The following is a 23588-nucleotide window of genomic DNA, read 5'->3' as shown; positions in this document are numbered from 1 at the left end:
GATAGCACCTCAAAACGCTTCTGAGCCCCCTTTGTGCAGTGTCAGCTGTTGTCTCTGACCATCAGATGGACATGTTCATTCCTGCTATTCTTTGGTGCATAGTGTGACATTTCTCAACTGACAATGCAGACTGGAGCATGGTTCAGAAGGTAGCGTGCTGGCCACTCGTGCAGAGGACCCAGATTCTGTTTCCAGCGTCCACATGTTGGCTAAGAACCGTCTGTACCTGCATCTCCAGCAGATACATGTGGTACACAGACATACATGTAGGCAAGAATCTCATACAAAGAAAATTAACCAGTTTTTTTAAAGTATTGATCTGCTTTTCCTTCACTGTCAAAATTCTCCACTGCCTTCCTGCTTCGGGAGTTACAATTCCCTCTGTTGCCCTTCCTCCCTCTGTCCCTGCTGCGTGAGATGCAGCTTCACTGTCTCTGAAGTCAGGTTGGCGCTAAGGCCCGCAGCTGCTTTGAACCACTGTGCTAACCCTTTCTCCCGTCCTTGTCCTGGAAGTAGAAGTTGCCTACTTTTCTGTGCCTGTCACCCACTTGTTTTCAAGGCACTTTCCCTGGTCCATCCACCTACCATTGGTATGAACAACACCGGTTGCTTCTCTCGAGGTCTTTGGGGAGCCTTCCCAGAGTAACCCTGCTGCACAGCACTCTGGGGACCCCCTGCCCACCACCCACTCCCTCTTCCTCTGCCTTGTGACATACTCTGTGTTCTGGATCCCATGACTTTGCACTGTTGGAGCTGAGTTCTTTGGCTGAGCACCTTTTTCTAGTAGCTTGCTAGTAATTCTTGGAGTACATTGTCTAAGATGCACGTAAGGAACATCGTTCCTTCTCACACTTGCCTGGCAGTTTGTCTGGGAACTGGCTTTTGTCAGCATGAGGAAGAAGTGCCCCTCCATCCTCTGACTCAGTCTGATTCCATCTCCAGTTGACCCGGGTGTCAGTGTTCAGGTGTCTGTACTGGCCTTTTCTCGGGGTCCTGACAGGACACGCCCTCAGCTGCAGCCACTAAGAGCACCACTGTGCACATTCACTGTGTTCCCTTTTAAAAGGGCCCCGCCCACTCCCATCCTTTCCTCTCTCCGTCCTACTCTCTCTCCCTCTCTCTCCCCCTCTTTCTTCTCTCCTCTCTCCTGCTGCTCCTGTCCCCCCTCACCTTTCCCCTTTTATGATCCCTTTCCCTAATTAAAAAAGACCCTCTGCTTGAACCCTGTCTCATGGCATCTTTCTCTCACACGCTGCTTTTCTTCAATTACAACACTGGCCTCACCCCAGTGTCTCTGGAAACACTGGGGAGGTTCTCAGAATGGTAGCATGCCTTGGTGTGGTTGCTCCTCATTTACCTTGTGCTATGGGGGACTCGGCGACCTGGAGACCTCTGACCTTTGTGCCTGGGGAAGACCCTGTGTATCTGTACCTTTCCCAGCTGGTATTTTCCATTCCTTCTCACAGGAGCATCTGACTTGAATAGCGACTCTCCTCTCTGTCTCTGTCATCCTGGGACCTTTTTGTTTATTTCAGCTGGTGGTTTTAATTTTTACAGCAGTGTTTTGTTGTTTGTTTTGTTTTCAAAAGGCCCTTTTCGTATCATTTTATTATTTCAGAGGAGTAATGTTTATTTTCTCTATCTGATGATAACAGGGCTTTCCGCCCTCAAGCTTTGTCCTCCGTATTAAATTGTGTCCACACCCTCTGAGTCGTTTCTTCTGTTTGTTTTCAGCGTCTGTGCTGGGTGCCACAGTCTATTCTTTGCTGATGCTTGGTGGGTTAGTCACCTTTAAATACCTTCCACTGAGAGGGCGGAAGTTCTCTGTCTGCAGATAGGTTTGTGGACACCATCAGGCAGGGGCTACTGCGTCACTGGGAGACCCCTGCCACCCAGTCAGGATAGCACATCACCGCCTCCCTGTGGCTTCTCACTGGAATGCTCTTTGACATGCACATGACCTTCTCCATTACATATGCAGGGTTAGGTAGCTCAGCTGCCTCTACAGGAAGACCCTACTGATCCGTGTCATCTACACAGCGCCCCTCTTAGTTCCTCACACTGGTGTACTCTGCCAGTGGCACACCTTTAACTGGGATCACCTCGAATGTGTTGCACGAGTTCTAGCTCCTGGAGGACAGTACCCATGAAACAGTGTTTATAGGAGGGAAGAATAGGGAAGAGAAAATTAATTGGGTAAGTGATTCTAGGTCTTTACTCCAGACTCACGCTGATGTCTAAGTCCAGATTGCAGGGGACTGACAGCAGAAGGCATGAAGAGGGCTCCGATTGTCACCACTGGGTATTCACTCCCAACCTCTGGCCACCAAGGATCCACCCTGTACTGTGTCTGTAGAACAGAGGCTATGGAGGGGGAGGAGGGGAGGGAGAGGGAGCTGGGATTGACATGTGAAGCAAGCTTGTTTCTAATTTAAATAAAAAATAAAAATTTTAAAAATTAAAAAAGAACAGAGGCCAGACCTCTTCTCCTCAGGGTGAACTACATCTTCTGCGAAGGCGGGAGTCTCTTCTCCACTGTGCGGGAGAAGTCTGGAGTCTGCCTCTGTTTCTTTCACGGCTGTCAGCCAATCTTCTGCCTCCAGCTCTCCCAGCTGGTCAGTGACTCAGGTCCTGGGCCTGCCATGATTCTGAAGTGTAATGGCAGCTCAGCCACTGCGTGCGTGTGTGTGTGTGTGTGTGTGTGTGTGTGTGTGTGTGTGTGTGTGTGTGTGTGTGTGCGCGCGCGCCCGCACGGGTATGTGTCTGTGAGATGTGAGGTATACGTGACCAGCTTTTTTACTTCCTTTTAGTGGAAGGAGCAAAGATTAAGCCATTAGTTCTCTGTGTTGTGTTACACTGCCAGTCTGGCCATGGCAAACTCATCTGAACTGTGTCCACAGGTCTCACAGGCCTGCTGTAGAAATCGCTGCCTCTGCTTCTGCTTAGACCAGAGCAAAGAAGACCAGGTACCCTTGGCATAGGAAGCACCAGGGACATCTGGGTGGAAGTCCTCTTAGTGTCTCGCCCAGGAGCAGCAGCACCTAAATCGTGCATGTAAATAGAACCCCGCCCTCCACACCCCTAGAGTCTTTTCGAGGCAGGGTTTCTCTGTATTGTTTTGGAGGCTGTCCTGGAACTCGCTCTGTAGACCAGGCTGGCCTTGAACTCACAGAGATCCGCCTGCCTCTGCCTCCCGAGTGCTGGGATTAAAGGCGTGCGCCATCAACATCCGGCTCCCCTAGAGTCTTATATTTGCAGCTGAGTTAATTCCACCTTCCAGCAAGTTCTCTTTTACAGAAATACAGATACTGTATTAAGCCCTTTCTCTGTTTCAAAAGCTGTTTAAAATACACAAAGAGTAAAAAGTAATATAATGTTGGCCTCCATTCTCATTGCTCAGGAGTGAGCGTTGTTAATATTTCTCACACACACTTCCAGATACATTTTAGTTTTAATCAGACATGAAATACTGCAGTTAACATTGACATTGCCTTTGCTCCTGTCACTAGTCCCCTTCTCTGCTCTCTCCAGAGAGCTCAAATTTAGCACATGTATTTCCGGAATATTTTAAAATATTTAAGAAACATGCACATTTTCATGGATCATGTGTAATCATTGCAGCTCGGATGGAAAAGTATCATGGCATTCGGGGGCCAAGGAGTACCACAAAGTCACCATAAACATAGCGTACAGCTCACTCCAGGGAAAGGTTTTCCTAATGCAAGTGTAACGACTCTGTCACCACAGGGAGGGGTTTCCAGCAAAGTAGTTACAGCTGTGCTCGGCTGGGCTGGAGAAGTGTTACAGCTCTGTTCAGGTCGCCGGAATAACAGCTCTGTCCCACTAAGGGCGAGTTCCCCAGCGAAAGTGTTACAGTCTGCTTCACTTCACTCGCTCTGTTTGGGCAAAAGTTTTACACCTGGACTCCACTCCAGCAAAAGCGTCACACGCATCACTCAAGACATTTATTGGGAAGGAAGAATCCAGGAGGGCGGCTGCCTCTACGGTGAGAAGCTGCAGCAAACTGGACAGAGCACAGAGCTTATGTAGGTTTCTTGAGGGGAAGGAGCTTTCCAAGGTGACTTGGGATTGGTGGATTTTTGTGGTCCAATTCTGGGACAAGCTCAGGGATCGGTACAATTTCAAGTTCTGGTCCTGAGGTCAAGTCAGGGACAGGGTGTTTTTCCTTGGCCCTTTTCACCCTACGTCATGTGCAGCTTTCTTGCTGGTGGTGAGGGCTGAGGGGGTCTCAGAGTTCTTTAGTCATCATTTCACAATTCTTGTCACCAACAGAAAGAATTCAGAGACAGGCAAGAAGCTGAGAGAAAGGAAGTGTTACTACATAGTAAAAGTTCAAAAGGGTGAATGTGAGCTCTGGAGAGAGAGAGGCTGCTGGGAATGTGGGTGTCTCTGCACATGGCCGACTTTAATAGAGGAAGGAGTCTGTTGAGTTAAGTGAATGCTAGTTGAGGTATTCGAGGAGTAGGCTGAGGCTTTTCTCAGAATAGGGTTCCCTTCTACCTCTCCTCTATGGGGTCTTAGAATGTGTCATGGCAGCTTCTGCCTGATGGAGCAGCTAATTCCACAAGGCTAATGATGTGGAGATGCCATTATAACAGACAAAGGACAGTTGATGTGTGGGCCCCTGCTGGTTTGGGGTATATTGTTTCCTGTCACATGGCAATACTGTTGTGCCAGTACAGAAGCCTGTAGACACTGTGTAGTCTGTATATATCCCTGTGTCTATGCATGCTACCTCAGTCTTGTGTGTGATATCACACCCGATATGCTACCTGCCTGGGCCTGGCTCGTTAGGGTGCTTTCTGGCCTTGGATCTGGCTCTGACAGTGCTGGCCTTGGAGGGGGCTACAGAGCCTCTTTAGTGAGCAGAGAAGAAACCACGGGTAGGGCTAGGGCACTGTCAGAGGGGAAGCCATTGCCTGACAGCCGCGGGTCCAGCCCTAACTCTGCACACGTATAAACCAAGAAGGCTTGCTAATAATAGCCGACAGCCACTGAGCTTTGATCTCCTGCCACACTGCTAGTTTTCGAGGTTGCACACACACAACCTTAACGGTAAGTGCTGTACAGCAGTCGCCCATTCCACATAGTAAGTGAGACTTCAGGGGGAAACTCTTTCCTATAGCCACCGTGGGGTCCACTGTATGTGCATGTGTGCACACGTGTGGGAACATGCCCCATGTCTCAGACCTTATGATCTCCAGCACTGGCGTAGTAACACAGCTAAGTACAGTTCAGTAGCTTGGGGGGGCCCAGGAATAAGAGCCAGGAGGACGCCGGTCTCCAGCCACAAAGGTATTTGGAAGTCTCTATTGTGCCCCTGGGTGAAAAAGACTCGCTGATTGTCGTTAGGTCCTGCTTCTGTTGTTGACCCTGCATTGGCAACCAATGAGGACACATCACAGCCTCCTTACGCTGTCCAACCTCCCCTTCCTCAGCTCCATACTGGGTTCACAGCACCGCCTTGTCCCCCAGTGACTCATGTCAGGAGCCAGATGAGGTGGAGGATGGTGACCCACACTTTTCACTCCGTGTGTTCCAGCTTAGCTCTGGCTTGGTGCGCGTGGTGGGTAGCAATGCTCACTCCTTAACGGGCTGCGGAAAGATTGCTGTAGCCCTTGTTTGGCTGACTCGTTTAATCACCACTGTGGTGGCGCCATCATCATGTCCCCTTTCTAACACTTCATATATGTAATGTTTTAGCCTAATAGTGAGTGTTGTGGCTGAGCTTGGGAACCTCATCAAGATGTATAGCTCTGTTTGATTGAAAAATCACCTTCAAGTGTCACACAAGTTATGAGGGGACTTTTAGAACACCAGTTTGTGCGTTGGGACCTCTGTGCTGTTTGTATTGTTCTCTAATTAGTGTGTGGAAGGATGTTAATCTCCCCCAGTGAAGTAATAAATGCCATAAGGGCTGCATTGTCTGTGCATGGGTCCCTGGACACCCAGCAGGTGCAGGCTCAAGGATGCATTCATAAATACATTTAGTTCCTCCGAAGCCCAGCTGCTTGTCTGCCTCAAAGGAGGGGGTGCTGATAGGAGTAGCCTTGGGCATCCTGGTGCCCAAACTTGAGGGTTCATAGACAAGGCATAGGGAAGCAGTCTGTCTTGCCCATGTTCATCCTTGTTTAGGATTTAGTAAAAGCTAACACTGTCCTGGGTGTTATGCAGTGCTTAAGTCCTCATAGACATGTTGTAGACAGCTGTCATTATTCCCACTATGTAGATTAGAAGGCAGGCCGGAAACTTACTAAAAGTTCAAATTGAGGGATGGGTGTGGTGGCGCATGCCTTTAATCCCAGCACTCTGGGAGGCAGAGACAGGTGGATCTCTGAGTTCGAGGCCAGCCTGGCCTAAATAATAAGTTCTAGGGACAGCTCATATGGTTAGGACTACATAAAGAGACCTTGTCTCGAAAAACAAAAACACCAAAACCCAAACCAAAAATATTCAAGCTGAGATTCAAATCTAGGTGCCCAGCTCCAAGGCCCAAATCAAGCTAGGGTCACCAGCAAGCCTCTGTGCTGGAGACAGTACATATGGTGACACCGTGGACGCCACATACGGTGACACCGTGGAGTGCTCTCACTCTTGTGTCTTCCTGCCTCGTGGCCTCTGTTAGCTCCTCCCAGCAGGCGAGGTAGATGCCTGATTTTAATGGGTGTGTATACACACTACCAACTGTACACGAGGTAGATGCCTGATTTTAATGGGTGTGTATACACACTACCAACTGTACACGAGGTAGATGCCTGATTTTAATGGGTGTGTATACACACTACCAACTGTACACGTGTGCTGCTGCCACCAGTCTGTGTCCAGTGCTCATGCAAAGGTCTGAGGACAGCTTGCAGGAGTCGTTTCTCCCCTTCCTGAGCTGCCCGAATAGACGGTCTTGATCACCAACATGGCAGTCACCCCATACTTTCCCTGAACACATAGGAATCCCATGCAGCCCCCCAGAGGACAACACTGAGGCCTCATTCTGGTTGTGTTCTCAAGTGAGGGTTCCGAGGACAGTTGGGAGACGTGTGCTGTGTCTCTGTGGAGCCTAAGGATGGGTTTAGAACTGCAGGTGTGGGTGGGGTTTATGACGTGTAGTAAATCTCAGAATGAAGACGGGGTATCTGCTTTTGACCTTAGTGCTCCTGTTCAGATCCTTCAGCCAAGCCTATACAACTCTTGGTACCATCCTAGGGAGATCTGAACAAACAAGCGTCTCCTCAACCTCACACAAGCCCAGCTTGGTGAGCCAGTGAGTTTTGTGGGGTTACTTAAGCAGCATGGATGAGGGTTACTTACAGGATCAGAAATGACTCAGACAGCCGCATCACCAAAGCCCACCCCAGAGTGTGTGGCAGCTCACAGAAGGGAGCTTGGGGACAGTGCAGTCACAGGCAGGTAACAGGCTAGAGAGCGTCCTCTCAGATGCCTGAGCTGGTCTGAGCCTCTTCCAGGCAGCTGAGTCTTGTAGTCTGAGTGTCTGAGCAGTCCTTACTGATTTTAAATACTTGGGGAGGGAGGTGCCTTTTGAATCTGGTCAGTTTCAAGGATTTCCTGGAACCTTGGGGTTGTTCACTTCCTGAACTTAAGGCCCTTCCCTGAGAATGAACTGCCTCACGTCTGTAGAACCTAGTGTTTTCCTCATGGTGAAGGGTTACCTTGGAAGGGACTGCTGCCCATCAGCCTGGCTTGGTTAGGTAGGCTGCCACCCTGGCGACACCTTGACCCTTCCTGAGATGTGCTTCGCAAGGTGGCCATTGAGCAGCCGTCTCTAAAGCTCACAGGAATGGTCGTAGCCTTGGCTGATACGGCATCCTGGTGCTGGCTTTCTTGGTTATGTGAGGGTTTATTCCGAGTATTGTCCTGAGTCATGCAGCAGTTATGACGAGCAGCTCAGATGGCGTTCCAAAGCTCTCCGTTTCCTCACAGGACATCACTTGAAGTGGTTTTGACAAAGTCTACGGAACACACTCTGGGGAGGGGTTGGGGTGGGGGTGCTCATCCCCGAGTCCAGGCAGCTTCCTCCACTCTGCTCTTTGGATTGGTGTCTAGTTCTGTTGGAAATGAGATCATATATTCAACTCTCAGGCTGTGTTAGTGAAAATGAACTCTAATGTGATTAGATACTAATGCAATGTAATGGAGGATCAGTATTAGATTGAGACCTTCTGATCTTATTACTCCACAAACTCGGGCTCTCTCCTGCTCAGCTGCTGCCCTGCCCCAAGCCCCAGGCCAGGCAGAAGCCTCAGTGGGAGAGAAGAAGCCAGGAACCTGCCAGGAGCAAGACCTGTGTGCCAAGAGCACTCCAGGGGCAGACCCACTTACAAACCGTGGCAGAGGCGGCAGGGCCTCAGGCCTGATGGTGGCCTGCCCACAGGCTTAGTGCTCTGTGAGGCCTGAGAGGTCTCCCATGGAGTCTTACCTTACATTCAAAGTCTCTTGAACAGTGACCGGTGCTGGCTAGAAAGCCCCCTGCTCCGTGTCCCTCCCTCCCTGGCTTCCTCTCAAACCTAGGGATGGTTACAGGCTCCTGTGTGTCCCCATTCCTGGCATGAAGACTGAGTCCTGATGCCTCACACAGTCTTCCACAGCCTGGCCTGTAGAACCCCCACAGCCTGGCAGACCTCCCTGCCCACAGACTGTCTCCTGCCTGGCAGGTACCCCAAGAGCAGAGGTCTTGGAAAGTAGGAGTCGCCCACTGGGAAGCAGGGCAGCGAGGCATGCATGGGGGATGGGCAGGTGGGCTGTCTCTAAGCGTGAGTAATAGTGTTTTCACAGAGAAAGTGATTTTTCTTACTCTGTTTTCAAAAACCTACTTCCGGAGGCAAGCCTTTGTGCACAGGATGGTAATGACTTTTTAATGACCTTAAGAGGACTGGTGTCCGGGCAGCGGAGCATCAGTCTCAGTGGGAGGTGCGTAGTGAGAAGGAAGACGGAGCACCTGAAGCCAAATGGAAAAACAAACTGCAGACACATGTATTTCCTCTACTAGCATTCCTTGGTAATTAGACAATTACTGGAAACAGCTTCACAGCAGCTGCATTTCTACAGTGCGGGAGGAGGGAGGGACAGCGCAACGGTGAGCTGCTCCCATGGACTCTAGAGGATGGTCCCGGGGTTCGCAGTCACAGTGCACGCTCTCGAGCTGAGGCGAGCCAGGCCAGGGGCAGGGCTCCTCCTGCACCCATGTGGGCTTCTAGGTGAGCTGGCGCAGCCCAGCCCGTGGAGGAGCACTTGTCTTGGGAGTGTCGGGGTTGCAGCTGGGGCGATGGCTCAGTGGGAATCGCCGTGCAAGCTGGAGTGAGTGGGGTTTGGATCCTAACACCACTTAAAGGGCAGGTCCCGCCCCAGTGCTGCTGCAGGAGGGGTCCGGAGGCAGGAGGATCTCCAGAGCTTGCCAGCCAGCTACTCTGGCTGAAAAAGGCATGCTCTGGGTTCAGTGAGAGACTTGTCTCCGGGTTCGACGAGAGATCTTGTCTCAAACAATATGGTGGAAAAGTAAAGGAAGATACCTGGCATTGACCCCTGGCCTCCCCGTGCACACTGTACATACATGGGGAGGAAGGGAGAGGAAAGGGGAAATAAATTGAAATAGAGATTGCTTTGGAAGCCACTGAGAGACGGGCCAGCCCTGAAAGGAAGCCTACGGTGCCTGCAAGGGGCCAGCTCTGCTCCAAGTGACTCCTGCAGCTCCAAGCTCAAGTATAGGACCTGCCTCACCCTCCCCCACCCAGCCACCCCACTGCCCCGGTTCAAAACTCTCCTCCCAGCAGCTTCCGGTGCAGTTGCCCACCCCTGACTCGGGTTTGCATTGTGTTGACTCTCCTGCCAACCCTGCCAGCAGCCCGATGAGCCAGGCCTGCCCAGGTGTAAGTGAGGACACCGGCTGATGATGTCTATATCAGGCACACTCTTTGCACCGGGCACGTGCGGTCCATAGTCTTGCTTTGCTTCTCGATGGCATTCTAAGAACCCTGAGTCACAGTTACACACAGTGGTGGTGCCTGCTCCCAAGACATCATGGGGGAAGCCCCATCCCACCCCAAACTCATCTCCCTGTCGTCTGGGTCTCCTGGCACAAGAGCCGACATGACCCATTGCCAAACCGTCAGCCGGGCCAACTGCACCAGCTAACCAGGAAAATTGCTGTTTCCTCACACACAGGTCCTGGCAATCGGTCACTTTTGAAAGACAGCCTGCCTCCTTCATCCGAATCGTTGGAACACACAACACAGCAAATGAGGTAAGGGCTCTGTCTTGAGACGTGGTACTTCATGATAACCAGGTAGCCATGGACCCCCGTCCTGGCTAAGTGGATCTCTCTGCCCTGCCTGATAATGGCTTGTTGTTACTGCAGTTCATTGTAAAGAAATCCGCGCTGTTCACTGGCGAGAGACAGCCAACAGCTGCTGCTTGGATTCTTCCGCCAGCCTGGGTGGGAATAGCATAAGAGACCCTGAGAAATCGGACGCCCTTCTCTCCTCAGATAACAGTGCTGTGGCAGCATCTAGGAGGTGGCTGTGATGTTGGCGCTGTGTGCTGTCACCGTCTTACCGGTCCCCATTACACATTAGTACATAGTTCTGAAAGGCTCTGGTTAAAGACAGACAGCGAGGTGGAAAATGAGAAGTGAGAGATAGTGACTGAGTTATACCACGCCATGGCCTTTTCGGCTTCTTCCAGGACTGGTTCATGGGTGTGCCACCACGGGGGCCTCTGTGCTTGGGACGTAGCTAGTGTGCTCTGAGCTCCTCCTGGAGGTGTTTGGTGTCTTCACTGTTGGTTATATTACAGAAGGGAACCCTGCTGGCATTAGACCACGCCAGTGCAGCCTACGTGCTGGCCTCCTGCCCTTTGCTCTCAACAGGGTGACTCATGTGAGTCTGGGTAGGGTCCTGGAGAAGGCCAGGGCTGCAGTAGCCCCAGGCTGTCCCCACATATGAAGGAGAAACACATTAGGTGGCAAATTGAAGAGCATGGCACTTGAGAGACTTGCTGGGGCAGAGGGGTACCCTCTGCTTCTGACACACAGGCCTCTCCTTTGGTCACTGCACCTGCCCACATGGGGAGAGCTGGCCCAGATGTGCCACTGGTTTTTGTGGTGTCCTTTATCCCAGAAAATATCCACGTATGCCTTGTGCTTCAAGAACAGGTTTAGAAGTGGAAATGGCATTGTAATTTAGATCCATTTTGCCTTTTTATTTCTTTAGGACAATAATGATTCATACCTACAATGTGTTTCCTATAGGGACCAGCTTGTAAATAGACCCCAACCGTTTTCTCCTGCTTCCAAAACTAACTTGAAATTTTCAAAATAGCAAATCAATGATACTTTTACAGACGTCTAAACTTCGGGTCATAAGCAGGTATGGTGGCCAACTCCTGAAACCCTGGCACTCAGAGATCAGGGCAGCAGAACAGCTGTGAGCCCAAGGCTGGGCTGGGGACATAGGGAACACCAGGTAAGCCAGGACTGTCCCAGCGGGACTGTCCTTAAAATCCTCAGGCCACTTGTCTTGGTGTTTTATCAAAAACAAATTTGAATTTGCATTTAATGTTTTGTTTGCAAATTAATAGTTTTTAGATTTGACCAATAAGTTCCAATTGCATGTGAATACCTTCAGCTGCAGGTAACTGTACTTCGAGGCAGTTGTGAGCTGCCTGCTCTGGGTGCTGAGAACTGCACTAGCTTCCTCTGGAAGAGCAGGAGAGGCTCATAACCACCGATCCCCCATCTATGCAGGCCTGAGTTCCAGTATTTCTTACCAGTTTACTATCTATACCAATAACAAAACTAAAATATTTCTATTCAAAGTCTTTCTAATGCAGTGAGCCCCTACCCCCACAGGAAGTCTAGTCTTCTGCATAAATGCCTAGATGGAGCTCCATGACGAGGTGTTATAACCAAGGGGTTCTCAAGTCGGGCTGGAGGCAGGTGCGGGGCTCTCCAGGCACACAACAGCACCATCAGCGCTCTGACCAAAGCAAGGGAAAAGAACCTTGGACATGGGATTTCAGAGTGGTTCTTTCTCAGGCCTTTCCCACCACAACGCTATAAAACAGGGTGCAGGGTGCCCCCCAACTCTCTTGGATCACCTGGCAGGGCCTGGACAGAGTGTTGGTGGGCAGCCTGACATGGTCGGTCAGCTGCCTCATTTGGCTGACGAGAACTTCCCTAGCTGCTTTCCAGGGTCACTATTGACTGAGAAAATAAAGCCTTAGTAGCATAGTGTTGCCAATTGAAAACATCTTAAATCATAAGATACATGATGAACAGGGCTTCAGGATAGAATCCATAACTGTCATTCCCAGAGTGCACTGGAGAAATAAGCAGGCTGCATCTCCCTGGGCGTGGATGATGTGGCAGACTGCCAGAGAGAACGTCCCTTGCTGTCCCCGCTGGGTTTTGGATATCTCTGGAAAGAGGATATGACTGGCTGTCGCTTGTCAGGACAGAGGACTCAGGGCTGGGTGGGCAGAACACCTGGGCGCAGCTCTGAAGGAGAACTGATGTCCCAGGCAGGAGTGTAGAGCTGACGCGTGGGACCCGACCAGGGAAAGGGAGCTGGGATGGATGTCCAGGATGTTCTCTCGGCCCACGGGAGCCAGCAGCATGCTGTCATAAACAGGGCTGAGGAGAAGCAGCGTTTCCTCAGCTGCCGCTGCTCGGCTGCAAGGCGACTTCAGTGGCATTCCTAGCCCGCACTGCTGAGGCCAAGCCCCACCAACTGCACGGCTGACAGGACGGACACTTGTCTCTCACAGCTCAGGGACTCACCTTCCCGGCCAGGGTGCACACCCTCTGGCTGGTGGTCGCCCTTCTTCCTTTGCGTGTCTTTCTTGGAACACATACCTGGAAGGGAGTCGATGAGATCTGGTTCCCCCTCCCACAGGGCCCTGGCCCACGGTCACGTTTAAACTAGTAGCCCTCAAAGCCCCTACCTTCTAGTGCGTGGCACTATGACCTGGGGACCTCAGACACGCGTTCTCACAGTGGCCTTCCTGTGAGAACAGCTCTTGTTCCCTTCAGCTGAGTGCTTGTACCCCCGGCTCATGCTGCTGCTGCGGCTGTCAAGTTGCGTAGGAGCGCCTGGCTTCCGTGTTTGTTCTGTGTGTTTGCTGGTCACGGAGTCTACAGTGGTGTATGTAGGAAGGGAGCACGAGCGCTGCGCCGTCCTGCCGGGGAGGTCTGCAGAGCAGGACACGGAGAGAGGGCCGTGGGGCGCCCACACGGGCTCCTGAGAGTGGGAGAGCATTCGCGGGGACAAGGTGTCCGAGTCGGGGTGCAAGCGGCCACTCACGCTGCTTGTTTACAGCCTCTCTGTACTCTCTATAGCCTGGAGCCCAAGGTGACAGCTTTGCAACTCTGTGCTGGATTCTGCCATGACATCCAGTGACCGGCTGGCTCAGGGTAACAGATACCAGCAGGGCTGGACGAGGCTTCCAGGCCCAGGCAGGTTAGGATTCTGTGTCTGCTCAGGCTCTGCTGTGTCCAGAGGGCTAGCATGTGTCTGCCGTGGTTAGCCTCTCCTCCCTCAGATCTAGGCCAGCTGTTGGAGCACTCTGATTCCTCCACCTTCCCTGCTGTCCTCTGGGAAGTGATGCTCCTAGAAGCGGGGCTCCTCCTCCCTGTCGGGCCCAGTGCTCACTGCCCACAGAAGAACTGACAGACTGACAGACAGCAGGGCGTGTCCCATCCGTGCTGGGTGTGCACCTTAGTGTGTAGGAGGACCCTTTACACACGCTTCAGACCAGGAGAGATGCTGCAAGTGATAAAACTACGGAGGGAAAGGGCCAGGGGTCAGGGCTGTCTCAGCCAAACTGGAGTTCCTGGGGTAAGAAGGCTTGGGTCAGGCAAGTGGAGAGTCCTGCTCTTCACCCTGGCTGTGGCTAGGTGTAAGTATTCTCACAAACTGCATATACCGTTACATGTAAAATGTGCCACCATGGAGCATATGTACCGGGATACATATTTGCTGGCTTCAGGAAATCCTCACTAGACTACAGAAGCTCTCAGGGCTCCTGCGCCATGATGGTGAAAAGCCATTTTCCTAAAGGTAGGGACTTTAAGCTGGCTCTTAGCATCTGACTCTTGTGTCTCCCAGAAAATTGTGACAGTGGTGGGGGCTACGTGGGCTCTCAGGCCCATACCTCGGGTAATTGCATCACACTCTGGTGGGCTTGCTTTGTGCTCCAAGTATGCTGGTCTAGGAGAGACTGAGAGAGACCCCTTCCTTATAGGGACTGCAGCCTCTGCCTGGCAGTGTACCCCTCGAAGAGCCCTGTACTTCAGGTGACATTTGTACCTCTAAGTCCTGTGACATGGCGGATGGCGGTTCAGGGGCAGCTGAGATGACCCAGCGTGGGTGGGGCAGGGATGGTGGAGGAACAGACTTTGCTCTCTAAAACAGCGTGTGGAGGAGGGGCATGCAGACTGTTCCACACTCCGCCAGGTGTCAGCGACTGTGACCAGCCACGCTCTTGCTGTACAGGCCAGCGCCAGCAGAGCACGATCTGCATGTGAGTGCTTGAGCTGCCTAACATGCTGAGGTGGGCTTTCCTCACAGGCTCCATGAGACAGTGAGTGATTCTGGGATCCTAGTGCCTCCTCGTTCCCATAGCAACATGCAGCTTTAGTGGGAAATTAAAACCAGGAAAACAGACTCTGGAAAAACTAAATAAATGCTCCTTGCTGGCCTGGAGTAATTATTTTCCAGACCCCCTGTGGAGTGTGCCCTGACCCTGAAGGACTGTCCTTCCATGTTCTCTCCAGAGACATCAGCTAGGCCCAGAAGGTGTCTCGGAGCAGCCTGGTCTCAGAATTCCCAGGGCCACAGCAGACATGCACCAAGCAGCAGGTGGTTACAGACTCAGAGAAAGGAGACAGGACCAGGGACAGCTCCCTTTGCAGACCGCTCTGCTCCTGGGGCAAGTCTGGCCCTCCTGGAGTGTTGTGTCTCAGTGGCCAGGGAAAGAGACAGCATGAGCTGACCCCAGCACACAGGTCTCCTGTGGCACCATGGGCAAGGTTCTGTGGGCTAGGATAAGTTGTCGGTCGAGACAGACAATGGTGTAGATGTTGGGGAAGTCCTGTGCATTTGTCAATAAAGCACTGTCTGGCCAATAGGGAATCTAGATAGGTGGGACTAGGAGTCCAGGAGGACTCTGGGAAGGAGAAACACAGGAAGTCGAGATGTAACCGCCATGGGGTAGGAAGCCCGGAACTATTTTCCGGTAAGAGAAATACTTAGATTAACAATTATGGGGTAATTACTTAAGTCAGAGCTAGACAGTAAGAAACAAGCAAGGCCAACAGCTTCATAATTAATATAGCCTCCTGTGTGTTTATTTGGGACTGATGCAGCTCTAGAACCAGGCTGCAGGAAGGCTTCTCTCAAGAAAAAAGCCTCTCTTTACAAATGGTGTCCGGAGTGGGATTGAATTTCCACGCAAAATAACAAAAGATTTAAAGGAATTTTAGAAACAGAAGAACGGAAAGAAGCACAGATTTTTGGTAGCAGCATTTTCTCAGGTGGGCTCTGTTTTGCTATCGACAAGCCAAGATTCACGTGGCTCGCTTACTGGAGTCTTCCTGACTCGGCATAAAAAGCAGTGGCCGGGGTGCCCAGACAGGCTTGGGCAACAGTCCCAGCAGGAGGATTTGACCCAGTGCCCAGTCACTGTAGCGAGTGAGGGTGGAGGGCGTGGCACGGCACACAGCAGCCTTTCCACAGGGCTCCAGGAGTCAAGGGAGTCCGCTCTCAACAAACACTATTGACAAGACTAGGAGCAGAGAGCACATAAGCCTGTGTGTCCCCTTGTCCTGGGGGGAGAGCTGTGGTGCTTGTGAGAAAGTTCAGGGCTGTGTAGTGGGGAGGAGACAGGGTGGGGAGCAGCCGCACGTGAGAGAAGTTCAGCAGACGTGAGCAGTACACAGGCGTGTGCAGTCTGAAGAGGATGGCGAGGCCTGGAGACAGTAAGAACACTGACGTGTGACAGGGAGGAAAAGACAGACCACGGCCACCTTCACCTCCCTCCACTCCAAGACCCCAAGTTACTTCACCTTCATCCTTTGTAGAGTGAGCCCGGATTAGGCCACGTCTCCCAGGACTCAGGCGTCCTGAAACTGGGGAGCAAGGGCGCCCTCCACTTCTGTTCCATAGGTTGGGTTTTTAAAAGAACTTGGAATAACCCTGCCAAACTCATAACAAACAGACCCTCCTAACTACCTGTGTCAGTCAGGATTTTTGTGTCCTCTGCCTAGGTGTTACGAGAAACCACTCCACGCCGGGCAGTGGTGGTGCACACCTTTAATCCCAGCACTTGGGAGGCAGAGGCAGGCAGATCTCTGTGAGTTCGAGGCCAGGCTGGACCAACAGCCTCCAAAACAATACAGAGAAACCCTGTCTCATAAAACAAAAATAAAAACAAAAAAAAGAGGGAGGGAGGGAGGGAGGGAGGGAGGGAGGGAGGGAGGGAGGGAGGGAGGGAGGGAGGGAGAGAGAGAGAGAGAGAGAGAGAGAGAGAGAGAGAGAGAGAGAGAGAGAGAGAGACCGAGACCAATCCGCACCCAGAAGGACCGGTGTGGAGCCTGGCCACTTGGCCATGCGCACTCACACGTGGTGGCAGGGTGTTCGCGGTCAGGGTGTGTCACTGCTTCCCAGTTAGTCCTGTCTGCAGAGCCTTCACAGGCACACTGAGCTTAGATGTGCCTCACCAGTCTCCTAGGTGACTGATTGTACAGCCAGTCAAATTAGCAGTAACAGTTAACTCAGAAACGCACACGCATTAAAGACCAACCAAGACAACATAACAACAACAAAAAACAAAAAGGAAATTCTAGGGCCACCTAGGGAAAGGTTTTTTCTGAAACTTTCCAGACAGAGTTGTAGTTATGAGGGCATTAAAGTAGTGCCAAGTGTGTAAACATTGTCACAGATAATCCCATGCCTAGGGGGAAATACTCATGAAAATAGTACTTAGCTTTGTAATACTGAGGTGTGCGCCCGTAATCCCAGCACTTGGGTGGGAAGTAGAAGCAGAAAGATCAGGAGTTCGAGGCCATCCTCAGCTATATAATGAACTTGAGGCCATCCTGGGCTTCACTGTACAGGCTGCATACTTCCCAAAGTGTCGGGACGGCGCACATTTACTGTATGGGCTCGCAGAAAGGAACATGCCAGACCATTTCAGACACGTCCGGATTACAGCTTCTACAGAGGCCTGGGCAAGGCGATAATAAACAGCAGCCACAAGAAAGGGTATGCGGGCGTGAGGAAGGCTGGGTGTGAGTCATGCACATGACTGTATTGCAGATTGGCCGCCCCTCTCGGGGGAGAGATCCTGTGCTGCTGAAGATGGCTGAGCGAAGGGGCCCCTTCGTGAACAGCAGCAATCAGACGGGCTAATGGGATACACGGCTGCCTAAAGCTAAGGGAACACCATGTGCAGGCCATGCTAATGGCTCTGCATAAATGAGAAGTGGGGCTCTGCCCCGTGTGTCTCATTGGCGTTTGGTCACATCCTTTCCGAGGAGTGTTGCAGTCTGGGGAGGGTTCAGAGGGGAGAGATGGAATCGCCAGCTCCCAAGCAAAGAGGAAGCAGGACTCAGCCATTTATCTCATGGGAGCCCCTAAAGCGCATGGTAGGAAGCGGGCAGGAGAGGATGCAGGGAACGGTGGTTAGCAGGGACGTGTTCCTATGTGATTGTCACACTCCCTCAAGCCCTTAGCTTCCTCCACCAATGTCCATACAAGCTGCAAAACCAGAAGGCCACCTTCCCTTGGGTCTCGGTGAGGCCCTGACTGTAGGCAGCCTCAGGTCCAGCATGGCTGCCCTAAGTGTAGGGGTTTCTCCTCCATTTGAGAAGGGAGGCCATCAACTAGAAGCCCTTCCAGAGGTCCGTGTACAAACTGGAAGGGGTTTGGGGTCAAAGGGAGGGGCCCTGCCCTGTGTATGGCGATGCTGGACACTGCAGGCCCCGCTGTGTTTACACAGCATCAGTAAGCATCTTGGGTAGTGCAGGAATTGTGTGCATATGACTTGCCCTGGGCTGGGGGCATCGCTGAGGTGACTGAGCCAGGCACACTGTTCAGAGAGAGGTGACAAAACCAGGAGGAAAGCAACTGCCTGGGTGAGATTCTAGGGCTAGACCTGGAATCCCCTCTGTCTCCAAGGCCACTCACCCTGTCTGCCTCCCAGCTCTCTGGGGCCTGGCCTGTGAAGTCTTGTCTGCTACAGGGAGCATTTCTCTGGAGTACTCCCTAAGGTCCACTCCAGGCACCGTGCTCCTGAGGCTGCCTCAGTCTCAGACCCTGTATGTGGTAGGCACCCCGTGAGCTAGGCAGGTTCCCCTCTCTTCGCCGTGGCGAGTGAACACGCCCTGTGATGTGTGCTGTGTGCCGCCCTCGGCAGGGCCGCTCTGGTCAGCTGGTGCTCAGTAGTTGCTGTGAGCATCTATGGGACCCTTGGAGAGGGACTGGGGGGGGACTGTCTGCAGGTCTCTCAGGTCCCACAGCTTGCCTGAGAGTCCGAGGGTCACTGCAGGACCAGTGGCTCTCTGTCAGTGTCTCCAAGTCCCTGTCCCATGCTGCGGGCTCCTTTCTCTCTTCTTCTTAGTTTGCTTTAAGTGTGACTCCTTTCTACTGATGAATTGCACATGGCTGCGTTACCTCAGGGGACCCAAAGGTTTGTCGTCTGCTTTCTTTAAGCATGGCATTTGAATTTGTCACCACACGTGTGTTTCTTCTGCAAACTTATAGAAGTTTGGTTTGCGGGAGTCTGCTGTGGCTAGAAGTTTCTGGCTGCATGCAGTCCTGCTCCAGGTCAGGGACTGCCCATCTTGTCAGCCACTTCCTGCGCCTCAGCCCCAGAGCCCCCGCTCCATACACGCAGTTCCCGGAGCTAAGCAACAGCGGCCAACCTCAGTCCTGTTTGTCATGCAAGGCCATTGTCCTTCCTGGCTTGTGCTGACCTCCTGGGTTGCTGGCTGTGCGTGCCCATGGCTCCTGGACTGTCCCAGTGATCCCTCACGCTGTCACCCTAAGGCATATGTCGCACTCTCGTTCCTCTCTGACCTCCGTCACTCATTCTGAGCCTGCCTACTGCCACTTTTGTGTCCCCCCCCCCCCCGTGGTATTTCCTCTCGAGACCGTGAATGACATCCTGTATGTCATCCTGGCCAAGGCAGCTTTCACCTGTGTGGCTCAGGGTGTGCAGAGAACAGCTGGGGTCAGGGGTCACAGACTGCAGGGTCTCTCGGAAGCCTCAGTTCTTCATGTCTGGTGACTGGGCAGGAAGGTTCAGCCTGGGTCTTTAACTCAGGGGCTCACATGACTTGTGTGGCCTGGGGAGAAGTGGGTGTGGCCTTTGTGGATGAGGAGTCCTGAGGGAAACAGCCCTGGGTGCTGACACGTGACCTGACGGGGTAAGACACAACGTGATGCAGGGGTGAAGTGGAACCGGGGTGGGGGCAGCGATCATCGGGGAAGCTGGCAGCTGCTGTGCCGCCCTCCACAAAGTGCGGGGTCCAGCCTTCCCCGCCTGGGCAGAGCCACTCCCGGGTCCCAGTTTAGGGATGAGTTGTTTTCCTTGTAATTACTCCTGTCAGGGCAGGAGGGCTGCTCGGCACGGGGCTGCAGAGCCTGGGTCTTTGAGTGCAGTGGGAAGTTGTCTGTCCCCAGAGAGGGACTGAGGGTCTCCCTGACCTGAGGGGAGGCAGGCAGAGCAAGAGAGGCCAGGGGGAGGAGGAACGAAGTCAGCTGGGTCAGGGATGGCTGTTCTCACTCTGCTGAAAGGAGGCAAAGCTGCCCGGCCCGAGATCCTCCTGCCTCAGCTTCCTGAGAGCTGTGACTGTGGGTTAGGTCAGAGCACCTGGCTGAGAAAGAATTTAACTGCCTTATGAGTGAAGCAGCCAGAACCTGAAGCAATTATGGAAAGGTTTTAGCTTGGACACTTGAACACGTTTTCATAATTCTGGAAAAATCTTATTTACATTTAAATAAGAACTCACTGTGCTCTCCTCCCCTCCGTCTCTCTCCCCCTCCCTCTCTCTCCCCCTCCCTCTCTCCTCTCCTTCTCTCCCCTCCTCTCTCTCCCACTTCCTCCTCCCTTATAAATATTTTTAAAAAGAATGGTTCCTAAGGGAGGAAGAGGTCGGAGGAGAAACGCCAGTGCTGAGCGCTCCATCCTGGGCACTGCTGAGACACCCATGTTGGGCGTTTGTAACTTTGGAATCATCCGTCTTTGTGCATTCGCCATGACTGACCACCTGCATCCAAAGCCTTGTTGCTTTCAGTACCTGAGACAGGAGCGAGGTGCCGCTGGGCGATTGCCCACACTTACCCAGCATTCCAGGGTGTGGCATCGTCTTGGCGCCAGGCTGAGCCGTCTCACTGGTCTTTTCTTTCTCTTCCCAGGTGTTCCACTGCGTCCACTTTGAGTGTCCGGAGCAGCAGAGCAGCCAGAAAGAAGGGAGCAGTGAGGAGCCGGGCACAGGGGACCCCAGCACCCCTAGTCAGCAGCTCGACCCTCATGCGCTTCGAGCGCCCAGTGCCAGCTCACAACCCCCGAGTCCAGGTCCCAACTCACGCTCACCCAACCAGCAGCACCAATAAAGGAGGCAGAGGACGTGGTGTGACTTGGGTGGGCCTGGGTGGGGTAAGGGTGTGCCCTCCTCCATCCCCTGGAGGAGCAGACCTGGCTGCAAAAGCCACCCCTACCAGGCTCTTTCCCTCAGGGGACAGGAGGGCACCCATGCTCTTCCAGCCTTCAGGAGTCTCCAAGGGCAGGAAGTGGGTCTTGATTCTTCAACTCCACCATCAATTCCTACCTCTAATGTTACCAAGGTACCAGGCCCAAACTCAGTACAAAAAAGAACCCTAGGCCTTGACCACCAGAAAAGGGCCCAGGCCTGGCTGCCTGGGAGCCCCAGCCCTGGAGTGTCCGTCTGCAGCACCATTGCCCTGGCTCCTTGTGGTTTGTGGTGTGTAGTCGTCTCCGTTTGCTAAGTCATGGGTGTCACAGGCTTGTAGAACTGCTCCAGCCCTCCTTAGGCGCCAGTGCTTGCGCGCAGACAGCGCAGAGGCCGTCCCTCCTCATGAGACCAGATGCAGCTCCTCATGGCGCTTAGCCTGGCCAGAAAACCCTTGCAGTCCAAGCAGACACACAATGTGCAAGCCAGCCCTGTGGACCCCGGAGTTAATAATTGGTCAGACTGCCGCTTTATTCACCCGTCATTCCTGATGTGTGCGAACCTTCCAGCCTGGGAGGCCGGCGTGGAAGCAGCTCCTGTGCCAGCGGCTAAACAAGCAGTCAGAGGCTGTGTCACAGGACACCGCTCAACCCTAGGCTGACCCCGCTGGGTCTCATGGCTCACCTGCCCTGGTTCACCAACAGATGGGGTGTCAGGAGCATGCCCCCCCACCCCAGTGTCATCCCCCCGGGACGGTGACCAGCAGCTCATAGGAGCTTTCATCTTTGACTACTGCAGCTCCGCCCCCTCCCTGTCACTTCCATGCACAGCTCCAGCTTCCGCACCGCCCTGCAGCATCCCGAGGCCCTGTGAGGTCACCTGAGCACTTCCTGTGAGGGGGTGGGGGCTCCAGGTCCGTCCTGTTCTAGAAGTGAAAGGATGGACTTAATCAGAAGGGGTTGTCCACACGGAAAGGTGGCAGCGTGGGGCCTCCGGCTGCAGTGGAGGTGACCTCCCTGATAGTTCAGGTGTGTCAGCTGGTCCTGGGCTGACCATTTGTGTGTGCAGCTGTCTCTGGTAAGAGGCTCCTAAGGATGGACAGCAGGGTGCAGCCACTGTGTGTGGTGCTGATGTTGGCAGCATCCCGCCCCGCCTGTCAGCCTGGAGAACTGCCCAGAGCATCTCCAGTCAGCAGTGCACGAGGAACTCAGTCCTGTGGAGACTCGGTTTGTATCTCTGGGAAGGTAGTGAGAGCTTGTTTGTTTCGTTCTTGTTCAGCTATTTGCTTAAGACAGAGCCTCCCTCTGTAAATACCTAGGCTACACTCACGGCAATCCTCTTGCGACAGCGTGTGAGCACAGCCAGGTGGGCTCAGCGTGGCGAGTGTGGCTACCACGAGATTCAGCCTCTGCTGCCAGCCGTGAAGTGACGCCTGCTCCCAGGCGAGCTGTCCTTTGATCATGTCCTTTAGGATGGCAGGTGTCCTCATTGGGGCTTTTGGAAGAAGTGTTGAGTGTCACCCGTGGACTCCTGGGGGACCATTTGGGGTGCTGGACAGGGCACTTTGGGCTATGGGGTGGAAGGCAGCTGCTCTCTGTATAGCAGTCACAGGTGGTCTCTCACTCAGGCCTGGAGTCTCCTCAACCCTCGGTACGTCTCCTGTTTGGATGTTAATGGAGTTACAAGCCCATTGTAGAAGTGGGCTCTCCTCAATGGCTCTTTGAACTGTCACTTTTTCACTCTTATTAAATGAAGTGTCAATCCCTGACAAATACACACGAGTTTTTATTCCTAGAAGTCTTAGGAAACGAAGTCTTTGCAGCGTGAGGGGTGGTGTGTTAGGCTGATTCCTTGCCCTCCACGTGAGTCTTGAAGCCATCTCCACAACTGTCAGCCCTCTGTGTGCACAGCTAACCCAGTGTGCCGTTCTCTCTGGCTTAGAAGATACGGGAGGTGTAACCATGGCCCCTGCAGGGCCGTGGGAAGGGGGTGAATCCACAGCCAGCGCGGGGCATGGCACTGCGGTGACTCAGCCCTGCCTGGGACTGCAGTGTCCTCTGGATGGGAACAAAGGTGCCGGGGCAGAGGGCCGCCTCCTCTGTGAGGCTCCTTGTTGAGCTACTGCTGTCACCGTGCCTCCCGTGTGGTGAATGGAGCCTCAGCAGTGCGGAGGTGGCCCGAGCTGTGGGCACTGGCCATGCCCTGGTTATTTTGCAGTACGATCGGCCATTGATTGTGAGTGTTCACCCTGGCAATGACTCTGGCAGGAGGTGCACGATTCTTAGTGGCCCCAGGCACTACAGTGCCCTATGCTACCAAGCAGAGCGCCCATGCTCAGGGTCCTGGGCTAGCCAGAAGGGAAGGAAGTGGCTGAAGTAGCTGTGGGCTGCTGGAAAGCATCTAACTCTCCCTGGATGGGGCTTTAGGCATCCCTGTCCCCCACCCACCCAGTGTCTGCCCCTCCCCCACACCCAGTGTCTGCCCCTCCCCCACACCCAGTGTCTGCCCCTCCCCCACGCCCAGTGTCTGCCCCTCCCCCACACCCAGTGTCTGCCCCTCCCCCACACCCAGTGTCTGCCCCTCCCCCACACCCAGTGTCTGCCCCTCCCCCCACGCCCAGTGTCTGCCCCTCCCCACGCCCAGTGTCTGCCCCTCCCCCCACACCCAGTGTCTGCCCCTCCCCATCCTGTTTCTCGTCCCTCACTTTGACAAACGCACAGGAATGAATGCTCATTCCAGAACACACTTTCAGTCTAGCAGAGAGCAGGACTCTGCCTCTGGCCGAGCCACTCCTGGCCTGGGTCTGTGGCATCTCATTCTCTTCTGTCCCCACCCCGTACCATGCTTCCCAACCTCTGCCACTAGA

The 23588-nt window shown here is 53.2% G+C and overlaps 1 protein-coding gene across 3 annotated transcripts in view; it reads left to right on the top strand.

Moving 5' to 3' along the window:
* The window catches only part of Btbd9 (BTB domain containing 9), a 340103-nt gene extending 317609 nt beyond the window's left edge, over window positions 1-22494 (top strand). For all 3 annotated transcript variants that reach the window (XM_005070667.4, XM_021227473.2, XM_021227474.2), the window contains exons 10-11: window positions 10195-10273; window positions 20448-22494. In XM_005070667.4, the coding sequence (XP_005070724.1) occupies window positions 10195-10273; window positions 20448-20645 (277 nt within the window). In that variant the 3' untranslated portion in view covers window positions 20646-22494. The remainder of the gene's footprint in view (window positions 1-10194; window positions 10274-20447) is intronic.
* The last annotated feature ends 1094 nt before the right edge of the window (window positions 22495-23588 follow it).

This window comes from Mesocricetus auratus, unplaced genomic scaffold (assembly GCF_017639785.1).
Source record: "Mesocricetus auratus isolate SY011 unplaced genomic scaffold, BCM_Maur_2.0 Super-Scaffold_100027, whole genome shotgun sequence".
NCBI classification, from domain to species: Eukaryota; Metazoa; Chordata; class Mammalia; order Rodentia; family Cricetidae; genus Mesocricetus; species Mesocricetus auratus.
This window is presented reverse-complemented; position numbering and strand designations above follow the sequence as displayed.